Source organism: Lissotriton helveticus, chromosome 2_2 (genome assembly GCF_964261635.1).
Source record: "Lissotriton helveticus chromosome 2_2, aLisHel1.1, whole genome shotgun sequence".
Classification (NCBI taxonomy): Eukaryota; Metazoa; Chordata; class Amphibia; order Caudata; family Salamandridae; genus Lissotriton; species Lissotriton helveticus.
In genome coordinates this window covers 369,303,593-369,328,810 of record NC_136060.1, presented here as the reverse complement: position 1 = coordinate 369,328,810, position 25,218 = coordinate 369,303,593, and the positions used below count along the sequence as shown (strand labels likewise).

The window sequence follows — 25,218 nt, the reverse complement described above, 5'->3', positions numbered from 1 at the left end:
TATGATGGGTGATTTGGCTGATATATTGTCATACACACATACCACTAGGCAACATTAATTGAATTACTCAGTCGGGGCTGTTCAAGCACACTAGCACAGTGCCACCTGCCTGCTGTATATTTAATGAGGTAAGCATGCCATGGTCTACTCCAGCACCACCAGCTGCCTAGTTCTGCATGCCATGGTCGTCCCCAGCATCACCAGCTGCCCAGTTTAGCATGCCATGGTCATCCCCAGCATCGCCGGCTGCCAGTCCAGCATGCCATGGCCTTCTCCAGCAGCACCAGCCCAGTCCAGCACACCATAGTCATCCCCAGCACCACCAGCTGCCCAGTTCAGCATGCCATAGTCATCTCCAGCACCACCAGCCGCCCAGGTCAGCATGTCATGGTCTTCCCCAGCACCACCAGCCCAGTTCAGCATGCCATGGTCTACCCCAGCACCACCAGCTGCCCAGTTCAACATGCCATGGTCATCCCCAGCACCACCAGCAGCCCAGTTCAGCATGCCATGGTCATCCCCAGCACCACCAGCTGCCCAGTTCAGCATGCCATGGTCGTCTTCAGCACCACCAATATCCCACAACGACTGACTTGCCATAAGGATGGCTTTACAAGAACTTGACATCTGATGGACCGTGTCCCACTGGGCTTTCTGTTGTTGGTGTGGGCGAGTCTTGTTATGTGCATGGTGATGCCTAATTATATGTTTCATCAATGTGGTGTTGAATGTGTGTGCAGACTCGGACTGGCCTAAAGTGTAATCTAGTAATGTTTAAAGGGCTGGTCTGACAGGTTGGTGTGTGGGCTAGTTTTTTTGGCTGTTTGTGGGCCTGTTTTATGGTCTGGGAGGCTAGTTTTTACTGTTGACTTCCCTGATATTACCACCAACATTACATGCAACAAGTACAAATGCTTACAGTCTTCCATACCTTGGAAACACTATCGGTTTAACTTAGATTTTTTTTGTTGCAGTTTTATATAGCACAAACTAGTCCGGAAGCTTTTGGAGCACTTTACATGAGCACCAGTTACATTACAAAACAACACATTAATTTTGTGGTAGGCACGGGGAGATTAGGTGATTTGCCCAGTATCCCAGGATGTTGATCCAACGCCGAGACTCGAACCTGGTTCCTCATCTCCAAAGTCGGTTTCTCTGGCCATTTATTGCAGAAAGACCTCATGTTGCCTAGCTATGTTTACTTGTTTGATACTGAATATTGTGCTCTACCAATCACCACCCAATGTATATATTAAAGACATCAGCATGCTGCACTCCCATGCAGCTGACATGCATAACCATGCTGGAGTTCAGAAAGTGAATCTGTAATATAAATGACTTTACATTTTATTTTTATCTTGTCACATCTGTTGTGTGTTCAAAGATAGAGGTTAAATGTCAGCCTATATCTTCTGACAAAATGTGTTTTCTTTCCTTGAATGGAATTTGAGATGATTTTGTAAAGTGAACTATCTGCTAACCTTACCCATAGGGGAAGAATAAAAGGGAAGAATAAAAGGAAAGGCAATAGAATGTCAGATTTTTCTAACACAACAATATTCAAATACCTGTAAATGAACTGTACAAATATATCAAAATATATCAGCCATTAGGACAGCACAAATGAAGCACATTTTTTTGTCATTCTAAAGGTTGATGGATACCAAGATTTTAATGGGAGCAAAATAAATCAAGGCACTTTACTTGGTAATGCACAAATGCTAAGTATTTGCGGAAACAACATTTCTACTTATTGTTACTTATGCCCTGTTAGATCTAGCATCCTTGGCGTGGTAAACCCCCTAACTTTTTGCCTTCAACCCTCCTGTTTGCTGACTTCGATTTTGCTGGCTTTAGGACCCTGAAGTGCTTAAGTGCTTGTGTTCTTTCCTTAAAACATGGTAGAATTGGCTTACACCCAATTGGCCCTTTTAAATTACATGTATGTCCCTAGTAAAGTGGTACTACCTGTGCCCAGGGGCTGTAAATTAAATGCTAGTAGCCAGCCTGCAGTACTGATTGCACCACCCACTTAAGTAGCACTGTAAGCATGTCTTAGGTCTGAGGTCTGCCATTGTGAGCATTTTTCAACTGACATTTCCACCTGGTAAGATAAACCTTTTGCCCGGCCGAAACCTTCCTTTTTAGTACAGATAAGTCATCCCCAGGGTAGGTCCTAGATAACTCAGAGGGAAGGATACAATGTAAAAAGTAGGACATGCACTGTTAAATTTTACATATACTGGTAGTGAAAAACCCTTAAATGCATTTTTCACTACTGCAAGGCCTACTTCTCTCTTAGGATAACATTGGAACTACCGTATTCCATTTATTAAGGTTTAATTTCCAGATGGGAACAGGTAACCACGTTTGGTGCCTCTGAAATTATAATGAAAAATCCTAACTTATGGTGTAGTATTATTTTGAAAATGCCGCTTTTAGAAAGTTTCCATTTTCCTGCCTTAGCAATTGGGTCCTGCAGCCTATCTCTGGGTCACATGACTGGGTGTAGCTGACAGTTGGGCTTTGCATATTCCTCCTGGACAGTTACATAGGTGTGCCTGTATGGGCCATCACTGGCAGGATGTAAGGGGCAGCTGGGCCCAACCCTGCCTACAGTTGAATAGTATGTACCCACACTAAGGCTGCATACCTCCTGTAGTTAGTCTGTGATCTTCAACGGCCTTCCTCTGGAAGCTCCACCCCACTCCTGGGTATATATACTTTTGACCTCAGACACCACCACTTCCCTACACTTTTGCCCCTCAGGATACTCTGCCAGGAAAAAGGGCTTATGTGCTGCTGAAAGGACTGCCTCTCTGCTGGACTACTATTCTGAAGGAAGTGCTGCCTTGCTGTGCTGACCTGCTGCCCTTATGCCTGGGTGAGAAGGACTGAACCTGTATCTCTTGAACCCAGAACCCAGAGTGATTCCAAGGGTTAGTTGGTTGGCCTCCTGATCTGAAGCCTCAGGGACATAACAGGCTTCCCACAACCATGCACCTTCACATTGACTCTGCCACTGTGAGTCTACCCTGCCAAGTGGTGCCACCCTAGTCCTGGACCCTAGGAAGTGGGCTTAATGACCTCTGTCAGCCTCTGTGAATGCAGCAGTATTGACACATTTCTTCTGCTGGGCAAATCCGAGCCGAACCGCCGCATCGCCGCTGTTGCATGGCTTGGGCCCATCGCAAAGACCTGCATCGCCTCTGCAGCCCCATTGGAACCACCACTGCGCAATACACTTTCGATGCAGGCCCTCACATCTCTTGTCCTCGATGACGACAACGGACTCCTGATCGCAGTCTCACTGCAACTCAGAACCGACACATTGCCTCAGCTGCACAATGCATCTTCGATTCAGATCCCTGCCACACTCCGCAAATCAGGATTCTCTTCAGCAGGCCTATCTGGGTCCCTGAAGCCGGCTCATGCTCCATTGGGATTGGCCTGAACTTGTGACTATGTCCCAGACCAGCGAGGCCAGATACCCACAGTTGGCACTTTGTGCTTTTTGACACTATTTATACTAATATCTTTAAAATTCCATAACTCCGGTTCTATTGGACTGGATTTGAGTTTTGTTCTTTTGGTTTCGTTTCATTTATTAAAGAAAGCTTAATTTTCCAAGTTGGTGTGGGGTGCTTTATGTATGGTGTTTTTCACATTATTATTATTTGAAGTGCTGCACAAATACTTTACACATTGCCTCTAAATTAAGCCTCACTGCTCTGTGCCAAGCTACCAGAGGGTTGAGCATAGGTTAATTTAGTTTTGGCTTGTAACTCACCATGACAAGGATTGTGATTTCTGCTTGACCAGGTCTCACACCACAGTCAACCAACAACCTAATGTCTTACATGCCCTATATATTTATCGTAAAACTGAATGTCTGTGCAAATTTAGTGACCATTCCATAGAAATGTGTAGTCTGTCAATGACAGTGCACTCCCACACCATGCTTAGGTAATATATTTGCAACAGTGTGCCCCAAAATGAGCCACCAGCTACATACCACACCCATACCACTCTCCTGCTGAATAGGCATGGCTCACGTGCCACACTTGTTCTTTGTGTAATGCTTGGATTTTTCATAATCACGATGACTTCAGTGATGAAATGTTGATGACAATACCCCCACTCTTAAAATAGTTTGAGCTCCACTGCCGACAATACTTTTAAGAGTGTTCCTTTACCAAATATTTGCATATTGTCAGTACATCCCACCTGCTCCACAAAGTATTCCTAAGAAATACCTCCTCATACTTAAGGGTATGTAGATAATTGTATTACAAGACTGGAGGCTCATGTTATGCTATCTCTTCTTGCTATTTATTGACAGCAGCCAAGCAAGAGAAAAATCAACATTACTTAGGAAACCTGGTAAAGAACTACAAAAAGTGACATCATAATAGCACAACCAATGAGACGTAACCTAATAATTATTTTGACTAAGAGTAACAATTCCTCTTTTCTTGCTGCTCGTAGTCAAGATAAGTTCTAAATTTGTTTTCCTTTACTATTAAATCATTTACATGACGTTATATGTGTACATTGTGTGGTTTTCACTTCTGTTGCATTGTTTTAACTTCCCCTGCATGCGCTTGCACCAACGTCTGCTTTGCCTCCAGTGTTTTTTTACCGTAACAGATATTATAGCCTTGCTCGCTTCCCCATCAAGTTGTCCTCTGTAGTGCTGGAATCTACAATGTTTTACTGTTGCTTCAGGGGGGTTTTCGTGAACCGCTTAGCGGTATCATCCTTTTCCTTCCCTTTGCTTCCCTCAACTACAGTCTTTGACTGTCGGGTTAACTTCTCCCCCTTCACAAGCCCCCTTCCTTAGAGCCATGTCCCTTAAAGGTTAATTTCTTTAAGAGACCCCTGGTGGCTTTGTCAAAGGCGTTTCATTAAATCTGGTCCTCCCACCTGAGAAGCTTCTTTTTCGGGGCTCCCTTCTTCCCCTCTGCATGTTACCTATTTAAATTACACTAATGATGATGTCTTGAATGACACACAATTTTTACGGATCTTCAGATCCTTTTAATTATGGGTTTCTGGAGAAAAGGCATAATATTTCTCCTAATGATGGAGCTGATTCTCACCAAGTGTCTAACAAATTAGTTGACTATTTTGGGGCACCTATAGTTGATCCCTCCCTTATTCCATGACCCCAATTCCATAGAGTGGTTCACTTCAGAGCATGTGACTGAATATGTTTAATTTTATCTTCGCCATGCTCTTAATAAATCTTATAGGAACAAATTAAAATCAGAATGTCCCCATCCTTCCCTTCCCAATAACATTATGGCTACTCTGGTCATTGAAGTATGCTATTGTTTTTTCACTAAATTTGGAAAGGACCAGAAAAAATGGGTTGACCCATAGGAGGCAGATTAGCTGTTTGTCTGAGTGCTTGGCTTTCTCTCACCGCAGATACCAAGATAATACAAATGGCTCAAGGGTATCCTATAGAGCTTTACCAGCACCTAGTACAGTTGCAATTTCACCATACTCTTCATTTTTCTCAGGATCAATTCCTTCTGTTCCAGAACAAAATCCAATCTCTTCTTTCAAAACAGGTAATCAAACGTATAGAGTTTCCTCAGTACCATCTTTTTGGTACAGAAAAAGAAGCCCAAATTCCACCTTGTCATAAACTTACGTTTTCAACAACTTTGTGGTTTATCATCACTTCAAGATAAAGACCAATCTCCACCTCAGGCACATATTGCTCTAGGATGAATGGCGGGTCAGACTGGACCTTCAACGTGGTTTCCTTCCAATTCTGGTTCATTCCTCCCACAGGAAATATCTCTGATTTCAATGGGGTACTTCCTTCTTCCACTTCAAATCTTTTCCTGTCTGCCTATCATCAGCTCCTTGGTGTTTCACCAAGATTCTCAAACCGGTCGTAGCCTTACTTAGAGCCCAAGGGATCAGATTAATTGTGCACCTCAATGATTTTCTGATTGTGACCCAGGACAAAAGTGCTCTTCTTTCTCATTTACATCTTTACTATGACCTTTTACTTTGACTAGATTTCCTTATCAATGTCTAGAAATCTGCTCTAATTACTTCTCAACGTCTTGAATTGTTAGGGCTCCTCATAGATACCTCTTGATCTATACTCTAACGACATAAACGCAAGGTGACTCTCATGAAAAGGAGATGCGGAATTCCTTAACTCTCTTCATTTTTCTCTCAGATCTATGGCCCGTATTGTGGGTCTTCTATCTTCTTTGATTCAAGCAGTCTTTCTTGGCCAATTTCATTATCATGCCCTTCAAATACTGAAAATTCGACATCTGCGCAGAGGCCTATCCCATTGAGACCCCATTTTCCTGAATGCAGAATCCAGAGATGAACTCCTTTGGTGGCTGACTCACTTAGACGCCTGGAGCGGGAGAACGATATTCTCTGCCACCCCAGATATAGTTGTAGAGTCCGATGAAATTCTGGCCTTTTGGGGCGCAAGATGACGTCAGATATCGACTGGAGGTACATGGTCTTGTCTGGAGTCCTTCTTGAATATTAACAGTTTAGAGATGCTTGCGGTTTACTTTGCCATCCAATCCTTTACAAAGTACAAGGCAAAATGCACCATTCTCATACAGATGGACAATCTGTCAGCGGTCAGATATATAAATCACCTCAGGGTACAAGATCAAAACCCTTTGCAGATCTCGCAGAATATCTTTAGGAGTTCTGTCTTCAATGGAATCTCTCAATCAGAGCAGTTTACCTTTCAGGAAATTTGACTGTTATAGCAGATTGGTATTCCAGACACCTTCTGGACTCAAGTGATTTGCAGCTGCATCTTTAGATTTTAATCGGCTTTCTTCCATCTTTGACAACATGTTACTCGACCTTTTTGCCTCTCAAACTGATTACCCACTTCCTATTTTTTCAATAAGAGACCAAATCCTCGGGCTCTGGCCACAAATACGTTTCTCCAAATTTGGCTGCAATCTATTCTCTACGCCTTTCCCTCTTTTCTGCTGATTGTACGATTCCTAGCTCAGGCCCACAGACAACTTTCATCTTTGGTTCTAATTACTCCCTTTTGGCAGTGTCAACCTTGGTATCCAAATCTATTAGAGCTGGCGTCAGATTTCCCAGTCTGAATTCCTCACTTTCCCGATCTGCTCCTCAGTCCTCAGGTAGTTTGGCACTACATGATTCTAGAGTGTTCTCTTCCTCATCGCCAGGAGGATTTTGGGTCTTTCTGAAGAACCCCAGGAATTTCAGAGGATGATATCCACCTCATTCAACAAGCCTGGGCCTTGACACTGCAAAACTCTACAAGTCCGCTTGGTTAGCCCGGTGTAGCTGGTGTGTGGACAGGAATTCAGATCCCATTTCAACAGATGTAACTTTGGTAGTTAATTTTTTTGTCTCTCTGGCTTCTCAAGGGAAAGCCTATCGCACAATGAATACTTACAGATTGGGCATTTCAGCTGCACATCTCAGAGTGGATGGCAGACCCATTGGGGAAAACTCCTTTGTTTTTCGTCAATTAAAAGGAGTAAGATTTGTTAATCCTCTTGTTCCTAATTATAATACAGTGTGAAATGTTAATTTGGTGTTGGAAATGTGTATTTCATTGCAAGATAATGTGATTCTTTCTCTCAAACAGTTGTCAGCAAAATGGACAATTCTTTTATGTTTAATTTCCTTGAAACGTATTTCCGCTTCAAAAGCCCTTGGTGTGTCTTCTTTTCACTATTCACCTCTTGGTGTTTACTTTCAAGCTCACAATCGTACCAAAACCAATTCAACAACAATTTAGTATCCATTTGTCCCTTCTCAACCAAAGTTATGTGTGGGAGATTGTTTTAAATTGTACGTTCCATGCAGCGCTGAGATCGTCCTCTTCTTCTCAATTGCTTATTTCTTTACAGAAACCCCAGAAACCTGCCACACTTTAGCCAGCTGGGTGAAATGGATTATGTCCGTGGCTGGTGTTAATACTGATTCCTTTGGTATTAAGACAGAGGGGCTATGGCATCTAGGGCTTTTTGGGCAGATGGAATTTTGCACAACATTCTCATTTCTGCAAATTGGTCGAACATTGATACTTTCAGAACCTTTTACTGTAAATCAATTACCAATGTATAAGATTCTGTTATTGCAATGCTGTGAACAAGCATAATATGACCCTCCAGTCTTGTAATAAAAATGAGATTTTCCTTGCCTTGGTGTCAGAAAGTCTAGATTGTACTAAAGACACGGAAGCGAGTATTATCCCACCACTGTTTCATTAACCCTCTTTGGTCTTTTTTTCTACAGTTCCAACGTCATCCTCTGGTACTGTCATTTCTATTTAATCCTACTGCATTCTCTTCTGCTTTGGAACCTGCTGGACTATTCCGTGGATCTTTTCCTTCTATTCGGAAGATGGTTCTTCACCTCCTTTTGGACTGCCTTGCAGATTTATTGACTTTGCTGATTACCTTTTGTTCAGTGTTGTTGTTTCTTTCCATGCCCCATCTTAGTTAATTCATTACAAGAAAAGAAGAATTGTTGCTCTTGGTCAAGATAATTATTAGGTTTCTTGACGACCCATACTGTTTTTAGTTCTTTACCAGGTTTTCTAGTTTCCTGTACTTTTTCTCTTGCTTGGCAGCTGTTAATAAAGAAAAAGAAAAGATAGCATAACACTCACCTCTGTGTCTTTAATACAATCTAGCCTTTCTGACTCCAAGACTTGGAAAATGTTAATTGTATGGATGAAAATTGGCTACCTTTATACTTAAAGCACCACCAAAGACTGAAGCTGGATATCTGGGAGAAGGAGGTATGAAAGTATGTAACCATTTAGTTCAGTTCTTAGTTGTCTCCTCAAAAACAAATGTTTTTTAAGCTTGGTTTGTAAAATTACAGCCTTTGAGAAAAGTTAATCATGGAATTCTATTTTTTATTGCCTGCTTTATTTTTTAAATCTGTTGTTTGCTTTGCAGTCCAAAGAAATCAACAGTCAGAGTGGTACTAGGACAACATTACTTCAACAAATCAACGGATGTAACACAGACGTTTGAAATCGACAAATATATCCTATATGACCACTTCTCTATATTTAGTCAGACTGAAAATGATATTGGTGAGTGCAATAATAATTTACCAAGGAAAAGTACTTTTTTTTTACTGTAGCTAATCAAAATCTTTTAATTTCAAACACACTTTGACACAAACAAATTACAGCTCGTTCAAAGAGTCATAAGGCACTTCAATTCACAGAGAATCTTGTGTATGCATGTCAGTTAATTTTGCAGTAGATTTTAATAACGCCCACCAAGATGGTCGCTGATGCACACACATGTAACCTCTCAATCGTGTACGTATGCGTATGAACGCATGGTAGTCATTTTGTTTAAATCACCATTCTAATATGGTGGACAGCTAAATTAGAACTGCAAATTAAAAGTAATTGCAAGGAAAAACAAGGGCATGACTGCCTAACAAAGGAAACTAGCTAGCTGGTAGCCACTTGCTGCTACCGGTCCCCCATAAAATTGCAAAAATAAAAATATATAAAACGTGAAGTGGAACGGGAGTGGGGAGTAAAAAGGGAGCTCGCACCAAAGTTACAGAACCAAGAAGGGAAGAGAGTAAGGAAACACGTGCACTTCCATGAAGTGCCGAATACTAAATAAAATTTTTTTTTCCATCAAATTAGCACTGGAAGGATTCAGCTCATCCAGTCAGATCCTAGGAGACCAAAATGCTTATGGTCCCCATAAACACAAGAATAGAGAAGAAAGCAATACAATTAGATGCATGCACCTGGGATAGAGAACAAAGTCATCAAACCATAAGCAAGGGGCTGACCTAAAACCTCTCTTAGTGTATGTGTATGCACTGGAAACAATAGGTCTTGCAAACAGGCAGCTAAAGCTGTGTTTAGCCGAGACCTAAAAAAGACTAATGTATCCCATTCATAATGGGGATTGGTGGTAAATTAAAGAGGCATGCTCAAAATTGATTTAAGGTTATGTTTCTTTAATAATTGTTATCTACAAAAAAATGTATTTATGCATCATTACCAAATCTTTAACCTTTTTCTTTACACAACACTATAGCGTTGATTAAATTGAAAAAGAACAAAAGCTGCGCAAAAAAGACACAGTTTGTTCAGACGATCTGTCTACCAGAAGAGGGAGTTTATTTTCCACACGGGCACACATGTGAGATTGCTGGATGGGGGCACATGAATGACGGTAAGAACATATATTTTAATCTACATATGCTTTTGTTGCAAACACCCGTTTACCTCCTCATTATGAAATCATGTCCCTGAAGGCGGTACAGTGTTGCAGAAATGTTTGTGCATATTTGTTTATGGCATTCTATTGCGATGGTAATTTAGTCTGCCGTTTTATGTGCTGCTGTGTCTTTGTGGTGCACACTACTGTCCAGGACAAAGTCAATTCTGTTTTTTTTAATGATTAGATTCTTTTACCTTGGTCTGATTATTTACTGATGAAATGTACTTTGAAATTTGTTTGATGCTGCTGAATTAAATTGTTTAATCCGAGGCTGTTTTACCTGGGTGAATAAAGCTGTGTTTACCATTGTGTCCGTACTTCGGCAAACTTCATAGTTCGGCTGCTCATTTTGAACCTTGACAGTTCCCGTCAGTAATAGCGGGTCTGCCATTTTTAGGCCTCACACGCTCTAGTCTTGCAGACTATAAAAGCAGCAGGCTTGCGTGACCGTGCAGTGGACGCGCACAGCGAGTGCCCCTCTGGCGCTCTGAAGACATGCCAAAGGCAAGCCTGTCTGCACTCGTCCACGCCTGGATGGCGCCAAGGGCTAGGCCCTCTGCCAGTCATAGTTCAGACATTGTGCACTACGCATCAGCCAAACTACGCTCCTTGAATGTAGGGATAAAAGCTAACTACGGCCACTCCGTAAATGTGGGCACCAGACAGGCTGCATCCTTCGGGTGCTCCTTTGAATTTTCCCATAGGCTTTCAGCGAGGCAGGAGCGCAGGAACAACTGTAGCAGCCAGAGATCCCCCAGTGCTTTCCATTAAATTACTGATCCCTTCCCAAGCATAAAATGTAAATTGCTGATTTTATCTCTGCCCAGCAACCGAGTGCGCTTTTCCTGGTGGAAACCTTGCTCCATGCTCGGCCTTCACCGGACAACTCAGAGACTATTTACATGTGTTATGCGATCACTAGACTGGATAGACCAAAGAGGAGGGGAGGCGGTCTTGCGGTGGTGTATAAACAATACTTGGACTGTAGTTTATCCGAAGTACTGATAAGTGGATCTGAAGTAGCTTTCTTTTCTCAATGGTTTCTTGATTAATCAGCCCGCTGGGCCTGCCACCTCTTTTACCACAGACATTATCTCTGCATATGCTCTGCTGCATTCAAATCTCCTAATCATAGGGGAGTTTAACCATCACTTTGATGATCTGACCTCCCATACAGCCACAAGCCTCATGGAGGACTTAAGGGCGCTTCATTTCCAACAGCTAGTGCAGGAGCCCACTCACATCCAGGGGCATATCCTTGACCCCATCTTTGCCAACTCGGCTGAAGTTAAAGTAGTTTCCCCAGTTCCCATTGCCTGGTCAGATCCCTCTTTTATTCCTTTTCAGATCCTTGATATCTGCCCTTTGCCGAAACCATTACATGCCCACTCTATTAAAACTCACAAACAACCCATGATCTCCTGAGAGGCCCTTACGTCTGCCTCTCAGGAGATCATGACCTCCATGCCTAGACACTTGTCCCCAGGATGACAACCAGCTTGTTTTGTCCTGGATTGAGGAGGCTCTGGATTCTATAGCCCCTTGGAAAACGTAGAACAGCTCTTGCTCTAGACCTTCTGCTGATTGGTTTATGGAGGACCTTCTGCAGACAAAATAGGCATGCAAGTGCCTTGAATGCAAATGGCCTAAGAGCTATCACATGTTAGACAAAGACATCTACTTACATGGGCTTAAGGAATACCACAGGCAGATCAGACTATCTCGGGCACATTTTTTTACGCGAAAGATAGATGAGGCCTAAAACTCTCCTCGGGACAGTTTTAGAATAGTTAAATCCCTCACGTCATTAGACGCCGTCTCGGCGATTAGAGCTCCAACCATAAGTAGCTGCAATCAGATTACTCACTTCTTTTTTATTTAATAAAATATCGTCCCGCTTTGCCTGTTTTCCAGAAAGTGCTACGAATTATAGCTTTTCTACTCAAAGAAACACACTCCATCCCTCACTAGAAGGTTCTTTTAGCGTAGAGAACATTTCAGTGGAACGAATATCTTCCCTTGCAGCCAATTAAATCTGGCTCCCCACCAGACCCGGCGTCTCTGGCAATTTTGGAGCAAGGGTTTACAGCCCTAGTCCTTACATTATGTACACTGCTTAATTTATCCTTTGAAGCAGGACAACTTCCAGTTGAGTGGAAACATGCCATGGTGGTTCCTCTTCTTAAGAAACCCTCACTGGATCCTTCTAAGCCGGAGAACTTCCGACTAATCTCTATGCTTCCATTATTTCCAAAAATTTCTAAACAGCATGTCAATCTTCCACTAATGAAGTTTATTGATGAGAACAAACTCCTTTATGAGACACAATCAGATTTTAGGCCACAGTAAAGTCCACAAAGTCCACATTTGTTAAGCGCACAATCACCCGTAAGGGTCTCTAGGCGCTGGGGGGCCGTCGGGAAGATTAAGCGAGCTATTGCCCAGAGTCACATGGTGCTGGGCTGACCTGCCGCCGGAGCCGGGGATCGAACCGTGGTCCCCAGATTCCAGCGTCAGTCGCCCTGGCCGCAGCGCCACACCTCTTCCACAGTACAGCATGGAATCCACCCTCTTACTAGCCTCAGAGATGCTATGCATGGCTGATGAAGGCAAAACTGCTGAACTAGTCATGCTAGACTTAAGTGCGGCATTTGACACAGTATCGCATGGCCTGCTTTCAAAATGGCTGTGGTCATAGGGCATGGAGGAAGAGAATTTGAATGGCTTTCTGATTTTCTGTTCAACCGCTCATTCCATGTGCCCTAGAAGCCACAAACCTCAGATATCATGCCCTTTAGCAGGGAGTGCCACGGGGTCAGCGCTGAGTTTCACCCTTTTTAAACTCTATCTTCATCCCTTGGCAGACGAAATCAAATGCCATGGCATGAGGATTGTGCCCTATGCTGACGACACTCAGCTGATCACCACACTGGCACAAGATGACGGTAGTGTCGCAGCAAATTTCAAGTCCTGTCTAGTGCACCTCGCGGCATGGAATTATGCCAGTTGTCTGAAATTAAATGTAGACAAGACAGAGGTCCTGATGATCTGAAAACATCCCACAATTTGGTCTTCCGAGTGATGGCCTTGTGAACTGGGCCCGACTCCGATTCCTAAACCTAAAGTTAAAAATATGGGCATCATCTTTGATGCGTTGCTATCTTTGAGAATCAGATCAAGGCCATGACTGGCACCAGCTTTGGAGTGCTAAAGCTGTTAAGGAAGATTCTAGGGGCCCAAACGAACTTAGCAATAAGACTGCAATACGAGCTTTTGCAGGTTGGGGATGCTTTAAACAGTACACAATGCAGCAGCTCGGCTGCTACTAAAAACTCCAAAACAGTCCGCCATAAACCCGGATCTTGCTGAATTACATTAGTTTTACGCCTAGGATACTAAATCAGAGGGGCCCAAGTTATCTGCATCCTCTGATATGAGCGTACACTCCCTTCAGACATCTCAGGTCTTGTGGGGCGGCCTTGACTGTGATCCCTCGAGTGAACAGAATGCGCCTGGGGGGGCGGTTCCTTTGGACTCCTGGCAGCTAAACTCTGGAATTCGATGCCATTGGACCAGAGACTTAAACCATCAGAAGTGAGTTTCCGGAAACATCTCAAGACCTGGCTATTTAGGCAAAGAATGTAGGATTGTCTGGCCCCGTAGTTGAACCTGACTTTACCTGTCAACCGATTATGGTTCTACATCTCTAGCGTGGGGACACTCCTTGGAGTTATCAGCCACTTTTATAAATCCCTTAACGTAACATAACTTATTGAAAATATGTAATGTTGGTTGCTTCGTCAGAACTTTTGGGCACCTCCCTTCAGTGATTGACTGCTTAAACAGTAACCGAGATACCTTGATCTCTACTGCCAAAGTGTAGAGTAGTGCTCTGCTGTCACTGTCAGCTTCATATTAAGAGCCTGTGACAGCGCTAGTACACAAGTGTAGAGCTGAACAAAGATCCAAAGATTGGTAATCTTTGGGTCTCACTGTCTCAAATGTGAATTTGGCCTCAGGAATAATATTTCTCAGACCGATGCTGGAAGAGAGGTCGCTGGTCTCGCACTTTTCTGATATGAATCCACCCTTTGCTAGTGTTTCACAGGTTGGTGTGGCAACAGCAAGTTTTGCTGACCACACAAACATGGGTAGGACCAGAGGAGGAGTCTCCTCAGTAGCCCAGCCCTAAGGAGGATACTAGAGGCTGTGATGCAAGGGCAGGCCCTAAAAGGGAACTGAACGAGACTGCATGTGACGAGGCCTCTCATGGTGGTCATATGCCCTACAGCTGCTGCAATGCAAAAATCAACTTGAAAAGTTGGTCTTGCTTGTGCTACAGATAGCAAGACTTTGAAATCCTGTAGTCTCATTAGATCAGTCAGGGAAGGCTGATATAATTCAATGATATCAAAAGGTAATCGCTAGCACACCTTTAGGAAAAAAAGGTTCTCCACTTTGTGGTATAATTGAACCGAAAATTATTCTATCTATAGCGTGCTGCTAGGTGTCATAGGGCTGCCTGTTCCAGGGTGTTTGATTCTAAGAATAAAGGTGCGAGACACACTGTCACGACCTGACCAGCAGCACAGCTTGGGTGTGTCAATTTCAACTTTCTTAACCAAATGTTTTCCTAAGTAATTCAACTGTTGGCATACATTAACAGATTACAAAGCATCTTTTATTTCTCAATAATTGTGTATTGTCAATTTCATTGATGAAAATAATATCTTTTGAAAAAACTCTTTTACATTTACATTCTGTTCAATAAAGTTATTCCTTCATGACTTAGTGCATTTAACTTTACATTGCATGAACATGATATGATTTGTGTATCAATTAACATGAATACACTGATAACGGCGATTGTTGATAGTTGGCACGATGCATTTCAGGACATGTAGTCCCTTCCTCAGGGGCCACTGTAAATGAAAGCATTGTAGAAACAATATAATTACATTGTTTAGAGTGTCATTACTATTTCATTTCTACTAGATTGCAGTTATAAAAAGCCACCTAAAAGAGATTGAGTCTCACAGATCTTAAAGACTAGTGTTTATCTATGAAGATAATCCACATGCATACTGGAAATCAGCACTCAATAAACAGCGAACTTAGTTGTTCATAGCACGATAGAAGTGCAACTACAAGCATGTGTTAATAACGCAGTTCCATCCTTTAAATTGTGACATTTATAGTCTAGCATATATAAGTAACGTGAAAAAAAGAAGAGAGAAGATATACCTCCGCAAATCTTCTTGCCGCTTGAATGGTTCTACAAGAGGCAAAGAGCCAATTCATTACTACACGCACTGATCCACATAAAAGACAAAGTGGCAGACAAAAATGCTCAAAAACGCTCACCCATTCCCAGGAAGCTCGAGGGGATTAAATAGAGCACTCGCCTCCTCGGACGCTGCAGTGTTCCAAACGTGGTTACATGGACCGCTAACCATATATTGGCTCCTAGGCACATGGAGGTGACTAAACGTAGAAAACTGACTAATCGAAAGACGGCATAAACATAGCGGCCATCTTAGTGAAGTTAGTGGCAGGTGAAATAAAGTTGTGAGTTCAAGTGAAAGTCTATTATACATACACGATGTGGGTATCTGCATAGAGATACACTATAGCCAAGCTAAAGAAAAACTAAAGCAATGAGGCTCTACTGGTAACAGTTCACTGTGGAGTCTTGAAATAGTGAGCATAAAGCGAGAAAAGAATGATACATCTTCAGTATTGAAAGTAAACAATCTCTAGGATGATAAAAATGTTATAACTATGACCTAAATCTAACATAGAAAAAAACATCATCAGGCTTTTCATATATAAAATCAACAGTGAATGGCTCATGTTGCATCATATTACCCACCTTTGGTAAACAATTGCCTTCAAAATGAAGGATAGTTAGTGTAAAGTATAACTAGACTATCGTGGTAAATTGCACGTAGTTTGAATTTTCTTAATTTCCTTCCTTGTAAGTCATTTCCGTAACTTTCTAATTTGTTGTTAATTTGTTACAGATTTTTCAAACATTCATCGACATCCGTTCATGCCGATACATCTCTTTGGGTGTTGAAAATCTCTTCCTCTAATTCTTTTATAGATTTAGACAATTCTTCTACAATAAGAAGGATCAAGTCAAGAGAACACTTATTAAGTACACCATTCCATTTATCTATAAATTGTTTGTTGTACTGTAAGCGAAAGAGAAGAGGTTTGATAGCCAGCCTCAACCCTCTAGGGATGCGTTGATGCTTATGATATTGAAGAAGCGTAGAGGCCTGAAGCCTTTGGTTTAGTTCACGACGCATAATAAATTCCAAATGCCGTAATTATTGAATTGTTGAGCCTTGATGAGTGTCAAAAGATTTAGTGGCTTTAATAAGAGCATAAATCTCAATGGCTTGTTCATTTGTGTATGCTTTTGTTTCAGCCCTATTTTCAGTAGTACTCGCTAGGCTTTCAAATGAAGCCATGTTTAACAGTAATGGGTGCTGGCGCCTGGAGGGGGCAGTTACCAGAATTCAATGATATCAAAAGGTAATCACTAGCACACCTTTAGAAAGAAAGTTTCTCCAATTTGTGGTATAATTAAATTGAAAATGAGTTCATGACGAGATACGCAACAAAAACACAAATTCCAATCTTGTTGCACATTGACTTAACCACCAACACAATATCGCTCAAGTCCTATTCATGGTGATTGAAAAGACAACAAGCAAGGAAGGGAGGAACCCTAGCCAGTACTTATTACAGCGTGAGATGATATTAATTCAGAAATTTCTAACATTCGGACCCCTAAGTCTTAACGATAAAATGGACCTTAGTTTATTCCTGTAATTAGAAGTCAGTTATTCCACTTATAGTAATAGCTACGTGCAATTTACCACCATCGTCTAGTTATACTTTACACTACCAATCCTTTATTTTGAAGGCAATTGTTTACCAAAGGTGGTTAATATGATGCAACATGAGCCATTCACTGTTGATTTTATCTTTGAAAAGCCTGATGATGTTTTTTTCTATGTTAGATTTAGTTCATATTTATACATTTTTTGCCATCCTAGAGATTGTTTACTTTCAATACTGAAGATGTATCGTTCTTTTATCGCTTTATGCTCCCTATTTCAAGACTCCACAGTGAACCGTTACCAGTAGAGCCTAATTTCTTTAGTTTTCTTTAGCTTGGTTGTAGTGTATCTCTATGCAGATACCCACATCGTGTATGTATTATAGACTTTCACTTGAAATCACAACTTTATTTCACTTGCCACTAACTTCACTAAGATGGCCACTATGTTTATGCTGTCTTTCGATTAGTCTGTTTTCTACGTTTAATCACCTCCATGTGACCAGGAGCCAATATATGGTTAGCGGTCTTTGTAACCGCGTTTGAAACACCGCAGCGTTCGAGCAGCTGAGTACTCTCTTTAATCCCCTCGGGCTTCCTGGGAATAGTTAAGCTTTTTCGAGCATTTTTGTCTGCCACTTTGTCTTTTATGTGGATCAGTGCGTGTAGTAATGAATTGGCTCTTTGCCTCTGGAGAACCGTTCAAGCGGCAAGAAGCTCTGCGGGGGTATATCTTCTCTCGTTTTTTTTCACGTTTTTTTCACGTTTTTTACCACCTCGTCTTCGTCCTGGTTCATGTAGAGCTAGTTGGTTCACTGAATGGTTTATTTATGTTACAGAAAGCTTTCAGCAACGTGCAGAGTCATGTTGGGTTATCCCACATTGACCGTCTAGCGTACAGGTTAGCGATGTTCATAACTCACAGCATCACCTGCAGTACGGGCACTTCCGATCTTTTTCGTCACACGGCACTTCTATTTCAGATATTTCCTTTTTTTTTTGCAGAGTTTTATATAGCGCGAACTAGACCCGAACCGAATCAGGTATCAGAGCGCTTTACATAGCACCAGTTACGTTACATGAGAACACACTTGAAGTCCCCAATACCCAACCAGCCTAAAAACCTCAACTCAATAGGGTGAGGAGAGAGGTCACGCCACAGCCTTCGCCAACACTTCTGAAAGTAGAGGCAGTATAACGATCTGTAAACACTACTTCCTTCCGCTTAATTCAGTTCAACCCAACAGTATAATCAAAGTACCAACTTTTCACTGCTAAGTGTCATGCTCAGATATAACGCTACACTGCAGACCCACAACTCCCAACGGTTTCACATGCAAAACTGGCATACCACGGAAGGTTTCATACAACACTTACACCTTGTTCAGCTGCATGCACAAGATATTTATCTTTCTTAGTTTCTTCAGTTTTCCCTCATGCCCATCACAGCATGTTTCGTTCACTGTGCCTTGCGTTGCCTTATATATGCCAGACTATAACTGTCACGATTTAAGGGATGGAACTGTGTTATTAACACATGTTTGTAGTTGCACTTCAACGTTCTATGAACAACTTAGTTTGCCGTTTATTGAGTGCTGATTTTCAGCATGTATGCATGTGGATCATCTTCATAGATAAACACTAGTCTTTATGATCTGTGAGACTCGATCTCTTTTAGGTGGCTCTGTATAACTGCAATCTAATAGAAATGAAATAGTAATGACACCGTATACAATGTAATGATTTTGCTTCTTCAATGCTTTCATTTACAGTGGCCCCTGAGGAAGGGACTACATTTCCCGAAATGCATCGGGCCAACTATCAACAATCGCCCTTATCAGAGTATTCATGTTAATTGATGCAAAAATCATCATATGTTCATGTAATGTAATGTTAAATGCACTAAGTCATGAAGGCTGATATAACGCCTTCTCTCAAATTTCATGCGAGACAAACAACTTACTAGTAAACCTCTCTGTAGCAGAAGCCTTGAAGCCTGCTGTTCTATCCATTGGTAGGAAAGTAAGTTTAGCGGATGCATAGATTATGTTTATTTGATAGTCTTTATTGATCAACTGAGAAACAAGATAGCAACAGAGATGGGTATTCTGTCAAGGTAATTATAACTTTTTATTGCTTGCTCAAACGCTGCTAAACAAAAGCTGCACCAAGAGGCCATTAAAAACATTATGACTTTCTCTGATAATATTCCAAAGGCATCCACTGAAGTGCTTGTTGAATTATTTTTCAGATGTGTTTACAAATTTAGGAGCATATTTATTACATTTTCATGCAACTCAAAGCAGGACGCTACCTTGATGCATTGTGCTGCGTGAAAGGGAGAGGGTAGGAATGCGCTGTATTTAACATGATGCAGCACATTCATGCTCTCTGCCTGTGCTGGCACAAAATATGCTGTATAGCGCATGTGCAGGCACCCTTGCACCAACAAAGCAAGGGTGCCTACGTTGTAGTACACCAAAAAAGCCGTGCAGCAGACCATGGAGAACCGCACCTATCCCGTGTTCCAATAGACGTTGGTGTCAACAATTTAATTCTCATGTGCATGCACTCACTACAAGTACCTTCTGCCAAGATGCAACCTTTGAGTCAAAGATATATAATAATCCAAAGTAGAGGTGCTCCACAATCAATATCATAATTAAAGAAAAGGCCCCATTTTAAGTCCCGAGTATTGTCAATTCTTCGCTATTTTATTTTTCTTAAACGCATCAAACGTTACAGAGATGACAGCCAACGTGTTTCATCCATAAAAATGAACTTCTTCAGGGCACGTTCAGTCAAATGATCACAATCTTCAATAAAGGTACATTATTAAATATTCTTGTTATTTTTAAAATATATGTAATCCAAATGTACCATTTTACTTATGTATGTATGTTACAGGGTCCTTAAAAGATTGTCTTAAGTGGAGATTAAGGACCCCCCCCAAAGCGCATCAGACGAACAGATACTCCTTAGGAGCCAGCTGAACAGAAAACGTTGGTTAGTTAACATAAACTGCCCCACAGCTCTTTTTTATTGTTGGATTCCATAAACAACGTAATTGCAGTTTTATTTGATGATCTCCCGCCGTCAAGCGATTATTTTGTAAAGGTTTTCATTAACCTATACAATAAAACGTACTTACTTACTCCCAGCCATACGAAATACGCTAGACCGGTGGTTTGGACCAATTCGCAACGTTTTTGGTACCAAATTGTATTAAATTATCCAATCCTCCAAAGAGGGTCTATCTGTCCACCACCATGTAAAATTCACATTGATGGTTTGGGCCAATCTGCCCCATGATGTCACTCCAATTGGTAGTGATGGACGCACAAACGGGTTCCCTTCACATCCTGTGAAGTAAAGTTAAAGAAAAATAACCTTGCAGGCAGAATTGTTTTTGTGCAGGATGGGACACCTTCCTGCACGAATACTGTCCTCAGAGGTATATTTCTCTTTCTACGTGTGCTGTAGAATGCAGCACACATAGAAAGTGGGACAAACGAGGAGAAATAAACATATTTTGCCTTGTTACGTTTCCCCTGGGAAGGCATATCATTTTTATGCATTACCAGGTCTACCAATAATGGTAAATCTGGGAATGCGCCAAAATACTTGGGTGATGTATGGGAACACCTGCGCTCCATAGTATAACACCTCCCTGGGGCAAAGTAATGCAAGGCAGTGACTTGCACTGCCTTGACTTACTCCACATTTACCAAGTCACAAAGGGCCATGTAAAGAGGCCTTGGGTAAATATCATTCTAGGCGATGCAAACTCATGACTATTATGGGCCTTATTGTGCAAGTACCAGAACAAACTCTATCCTTAAAAATGATTTTAGTGTAGTTTTATGAAAATAGTTTGGTTTTATTGTAAGGACTGTAATGTGGAGTGAATATGATCAGACTGAAAGTCACAACATGTTGTCATGTTAGTCATGGGTTGTTGAAGATCTACTGAGTTGGTCTCAATGCAAAAAGATAAAGTCGGATTCTTTAGGATGAATTATAGGGCTTTAAAGATTTACTAACTTTAAAAATGTCAGCCTATTGACGTACAGAAGGGAAACTCAAAATCGAGAAATGCTGACTTATAGCAATACATTGAACCATGCTGCTATTTGAGTGACTAAAACATTTAGCCGGTTTTGCATCAACTTCCAAGGTCAGCTGAACTTTAGCAATGTGATCATCCCAAAAGGATAATGCCGCCACATTGTCTATAAGGCTCTGCCCAGCACTACACAACTTTAGGATGCTCTGGTCTGAAAGGATATTAGGAGACTTTGCACATTTTAAATTAGATCAATCTAACCGTGTGAAAATAATGTTGTAATGCTTTTATATTTGCCTTTCAAAGTGGCTTTAGTGCATAGTTTTATTAGAGGAAAGAAGTAGAACTAAACGCATACTGCATATGGAGCTACACTACGGAGCAGAAGAGCGTGACCAACCACATCTCTAGCCAGCTACCCTTCCACTCAATAAGCCTTATAGAATAACCACACAAAACTGAGGTTTGGGTGCTTTGTGTGTGTTTAAAGGAGGTGTGCCGCCAAGGAAGGGTGAAGATGCACTAGCGGCTGTCGTGTTCGACGGTTTTCTGGTTGATAGTAGGCTCTCTCAACATCCGATAGACTTTTGCTTCCGTAGGCTACTATTTGTCGAGGTGAGTCTTTTCCAGGTTTGTGTTGTGCTAGTATTGCGCCCAGGCCTACCGGGCTGGCGTCTACTGTTAGTTCTGTGCACAGGTTCGGGTCAAAGTATGCTAGGTGGTCGACTGCTGTCACTGAGGCTCTTATCTCTTCAAACGCTTTTGTGCACTCTGTTGTCCATTCAAATGTCTGCCCCTGTTTTGTCAGTTCTCTCAGGGGTGTGCTCACTGTCGCGAAGTCTTTTATGTACCTCGCGCAGTAGCTGGCAAGGCCGAGAAACGAGCGCACGTCGGCGGCGTTTTTAGGTTCACTCGCTTTTTCGAGCGTATCTATCTTACTCTTGTCCGGCCTCATTCCTTTCCGTGAGAATATGTGTCCAAAAAACACTAGTTCTTCTCTCCCCAGCTCGCATTTCTTCTCGTTTACTGTCAGGCCCACCTCTACTAGTCGTGAGCATACTTCCCTCAGTGCCGTGTCATGCTCCCCGTCTGATTTCCCAAAGACCAGGATGTCATCACTGTAGTTTAGACTGTTCGTTATCGGTCTTATTATCTGCCTGATCGTTTCTTGGAATATTTCTGCTGCTGATGATATTCCAAAGCTCAACCTTTTGTAGCGAAACAGTCCAAGGTGCGTTGAGAAGGTCGTTATGTATCTGGATTGTTCGTCTAGCTCCAACTGATGATATCCCTGTTCGGTATTCTCATGTCCACGCAGATCCTTATCTGTGTAGTGTCTTTCTTTGGTACAGCCACTATGGGGGACACCCATGGCGTTGGTCCTTCTGCAGGTTCAATGATGTCCTGGGCCAGTAACGCCTTTATTTCTTCCTCTACTTGAGGTTGTAGATGTATTGGTACCCTTCGGTGGTGCTGTGCAACTGGCCTGATAGCCTCATTTATGTGTAATGTTATTTGTTTGCCTTTGAGCTTTCCTAGGCCTTCCGTCAGCTTCGGGAACTCTTGTAGTATGCTCTCTTTTTCTGACACATGATACATCATTTTCAGCAGTCCCATTACTTTTGCTGTTACGTTGCTTAGTAGACATGGTGCTGGAATGTCCCCTCTTAACACATGTATTTCTTCTACGACAGTTTTGCCGTTGTGCGTCATGGTGTCCGTGAACTTTCCCATGTTAGTTACAGGAGTTTGCGCACCCCATGTAAATACTCTTACACTTGATGGTTGTAGTGGCGGCTTCTTCTTCATCTTGTCGTATTCAGTGGCACACATGATGTTGCACGTGGCTCCGCTGTCCAGTACAAATTTTGTTTGATGTGACCCTACTTCGATTGTCACCCAGTCTGTCTTCTTTATCGACTTCCTGTCTATTAGCCTGATATGTTCTTCTTCATGCCCTTCATCCGTGGTCATGAGATATAGTCGTTCTACTTTTCTTGTTATTTCTTCCTCTTCTTCTTCTGATTCCCCCGACGAGCTCCTCTCCGTCGCGTCCATGTGCCTTACATGTTTAGTTGTTGTTCTTTGTTTTCCTGGCCTGCCACGTTCACTTTTGAATTGTCCACCTTGGCACATAGTGGCAAAGTGGTTGCTTCTGTTGCATTTTCTGCACGTTTGGCCAAATGCTGGGCATGGACCTCGGTGAGGGAAATCCAGGCCGCATCTGTAGCATTGGGAACTTTGTTTCTTCGCCGCTTGTTCCTTGTGTCCTCCTTTCCAGTTTCCTTTCCTGCCGGTGTCTGTCATTCTATGTATTTGTTCTCCCTTTCGATCCATCTGCTTCGCTTGTGTCATCGCTCTTGCTTCTGCCCTCGCAAGGTCGAGAATTTTCTCCAAGGTGATCGGTTCTTTTAGTAGTCTTGTGCGAAATTCCGTGTCTCGGCAGCCTTCTATCAGTTTGAGACGAAGTGCCTGGTCGTTGTTGTACTTTTCAAATTCGCAATATGCTACTAGCTTTCTCAGCCTCGTTGCGAAGTCATCCATTGACTCTTCTGGCTGTTGGTACGCTATGTGGAAAGAATATCTCTCAAAATCAACGTTTCTTTGCGGGTCAAAATTGGCCGTCAGACACTTTTTTAGTTTGTCATAGGTTTCTAATTCACTCGGTGGTAGTGTTATGAGGAGGTCTTCCACCTCATCCCCCACTAAGTTTAACAGTAAATCCAACTTCTTCTCATTTACAACGTCAGTCGCCTTCAGGTATCGTTCAAATTTAATGATCCACTTTTCCCACCGGATGCCCACTTGTGGCTCCGATACGACGAAAGGCACTGGTCTGCGGAATAGTCCACTCTGCGATTTTGTGTCTGGCATGTTCTTTGAGACTCTTTTGTTTCTTGGTATTCCTTTGATACCTCCTTTATTCCGTCTTTATTTTTCTCCTTTGTGTGGTGACACTTTTGTCCCCTGCTTTTTGTTTTTATTTTTATTACTTTTTTGGGATTTCTTACAGTCTTTCTTTTATTTTCCCTCTTTCTTTGCTCTTTATTTTCTGTACTTTGTCTTTGTCTGCGCTTTCCGTTCCTTTTTCCTTTTAAATCGGCGCTTTTCCTCGTTTTTCGATCTTTTCCTGACTTCAAGATGGCCGCCCAACTTTCCTGCTTCCTTATTGGCCCTCGCGCCTGACTTTAAGATGGCCGCCGAGTCTCGCGAGACTTCCTGGCCAATCCGGGCGCTGCCTGACTTCAAGATGGCCGCCGCGCTTATTCTTCTTTTTGATTGGCTCCCACGCCTGGCCCCAATATGGCCGCCGAGACTCTCGCGAGAGCTCGCGCTGGCTTCGGCTCTTCAACTTCGCGCTCTTCGCGCTAGCGCTTACCGGCTTTCCTGTTCTTGTCTTTTGCGGCGGTCGGGGTGGGCTCCCACGTCGCTGCTGATGGCTGGACGGCGCTTCACTCCTCCCTCTTCTTCTTGGCCGCAACGCGATCCAGGGTGGGCTCCTGGTTTTAAATCGCTATTTCTGTATTCCTGCACGCAGGGACCGGATCCGCCCTCGTCGCCAGATGTCGTGTTCGACGGTCAGTAATCACTCCGGACACAACTTGGGTATGTGCACAGATACTTCTTTATTTAGCTTTATCATTAGTCTCGTCTTGGCACGTCCGTCCTCGTCCTCGTCCTGCAGTACTCTGCCCTTTCCTGTCTCCCGACAGGAAGTGGTGTCCGGTGACCTGGTCACCACCCTGTGACCCACAGGGTCCTAGTGTCCAGCGTCTACCGTCATCTGTCCTGGTCATCACAGCGGCGGTGCTTAATTTCTAAAATAATAAGTGCCAGAGCTCTTGTGGAGGTCTTTGCAGATTGCCCTTGCTATGCTGTCAATGATAGTAACAACACAACTACTAACCATTACACTCCTACAAGTGTGACAATTCAGACTATTCCAGGCCCCCAAAGCTATACGAATGGCTTGGGCAGCAAGTAATAGTCATTTTAATGTATATTGAATTAATAATTAACTGCTGTTGTGG

At 42.5% G+C, this 25,218-nt stretch overlaps 1 protein-coding gene across 1 annotated transcript in view; it reads left to right on the top strand.

The window, feature by feature from the left end:
* The window catches only part of HGFAC (HGF activator), a 751,326-nt gene that overhangs the window by 602,037 nt on the left and 124,071 nt on the right, over nucleotides 1-25,218 (top strand). Inside the window, exons 11-12 of the mRNA XM_078678540.1 lie at nucleotides 8,964-9,103; nucleotides 10,083-10,220. Coding sequence (XP_078534666.1) covers nucleotides 8,964-9,103; nucleotides 10,083-10,220 — 278 coding nt within the window. The remainder of the gene's footprint in view (nucleotides 1-8,963; nucleotides 9,104-10,082; nucleotides 10,221-25,218) is intronic.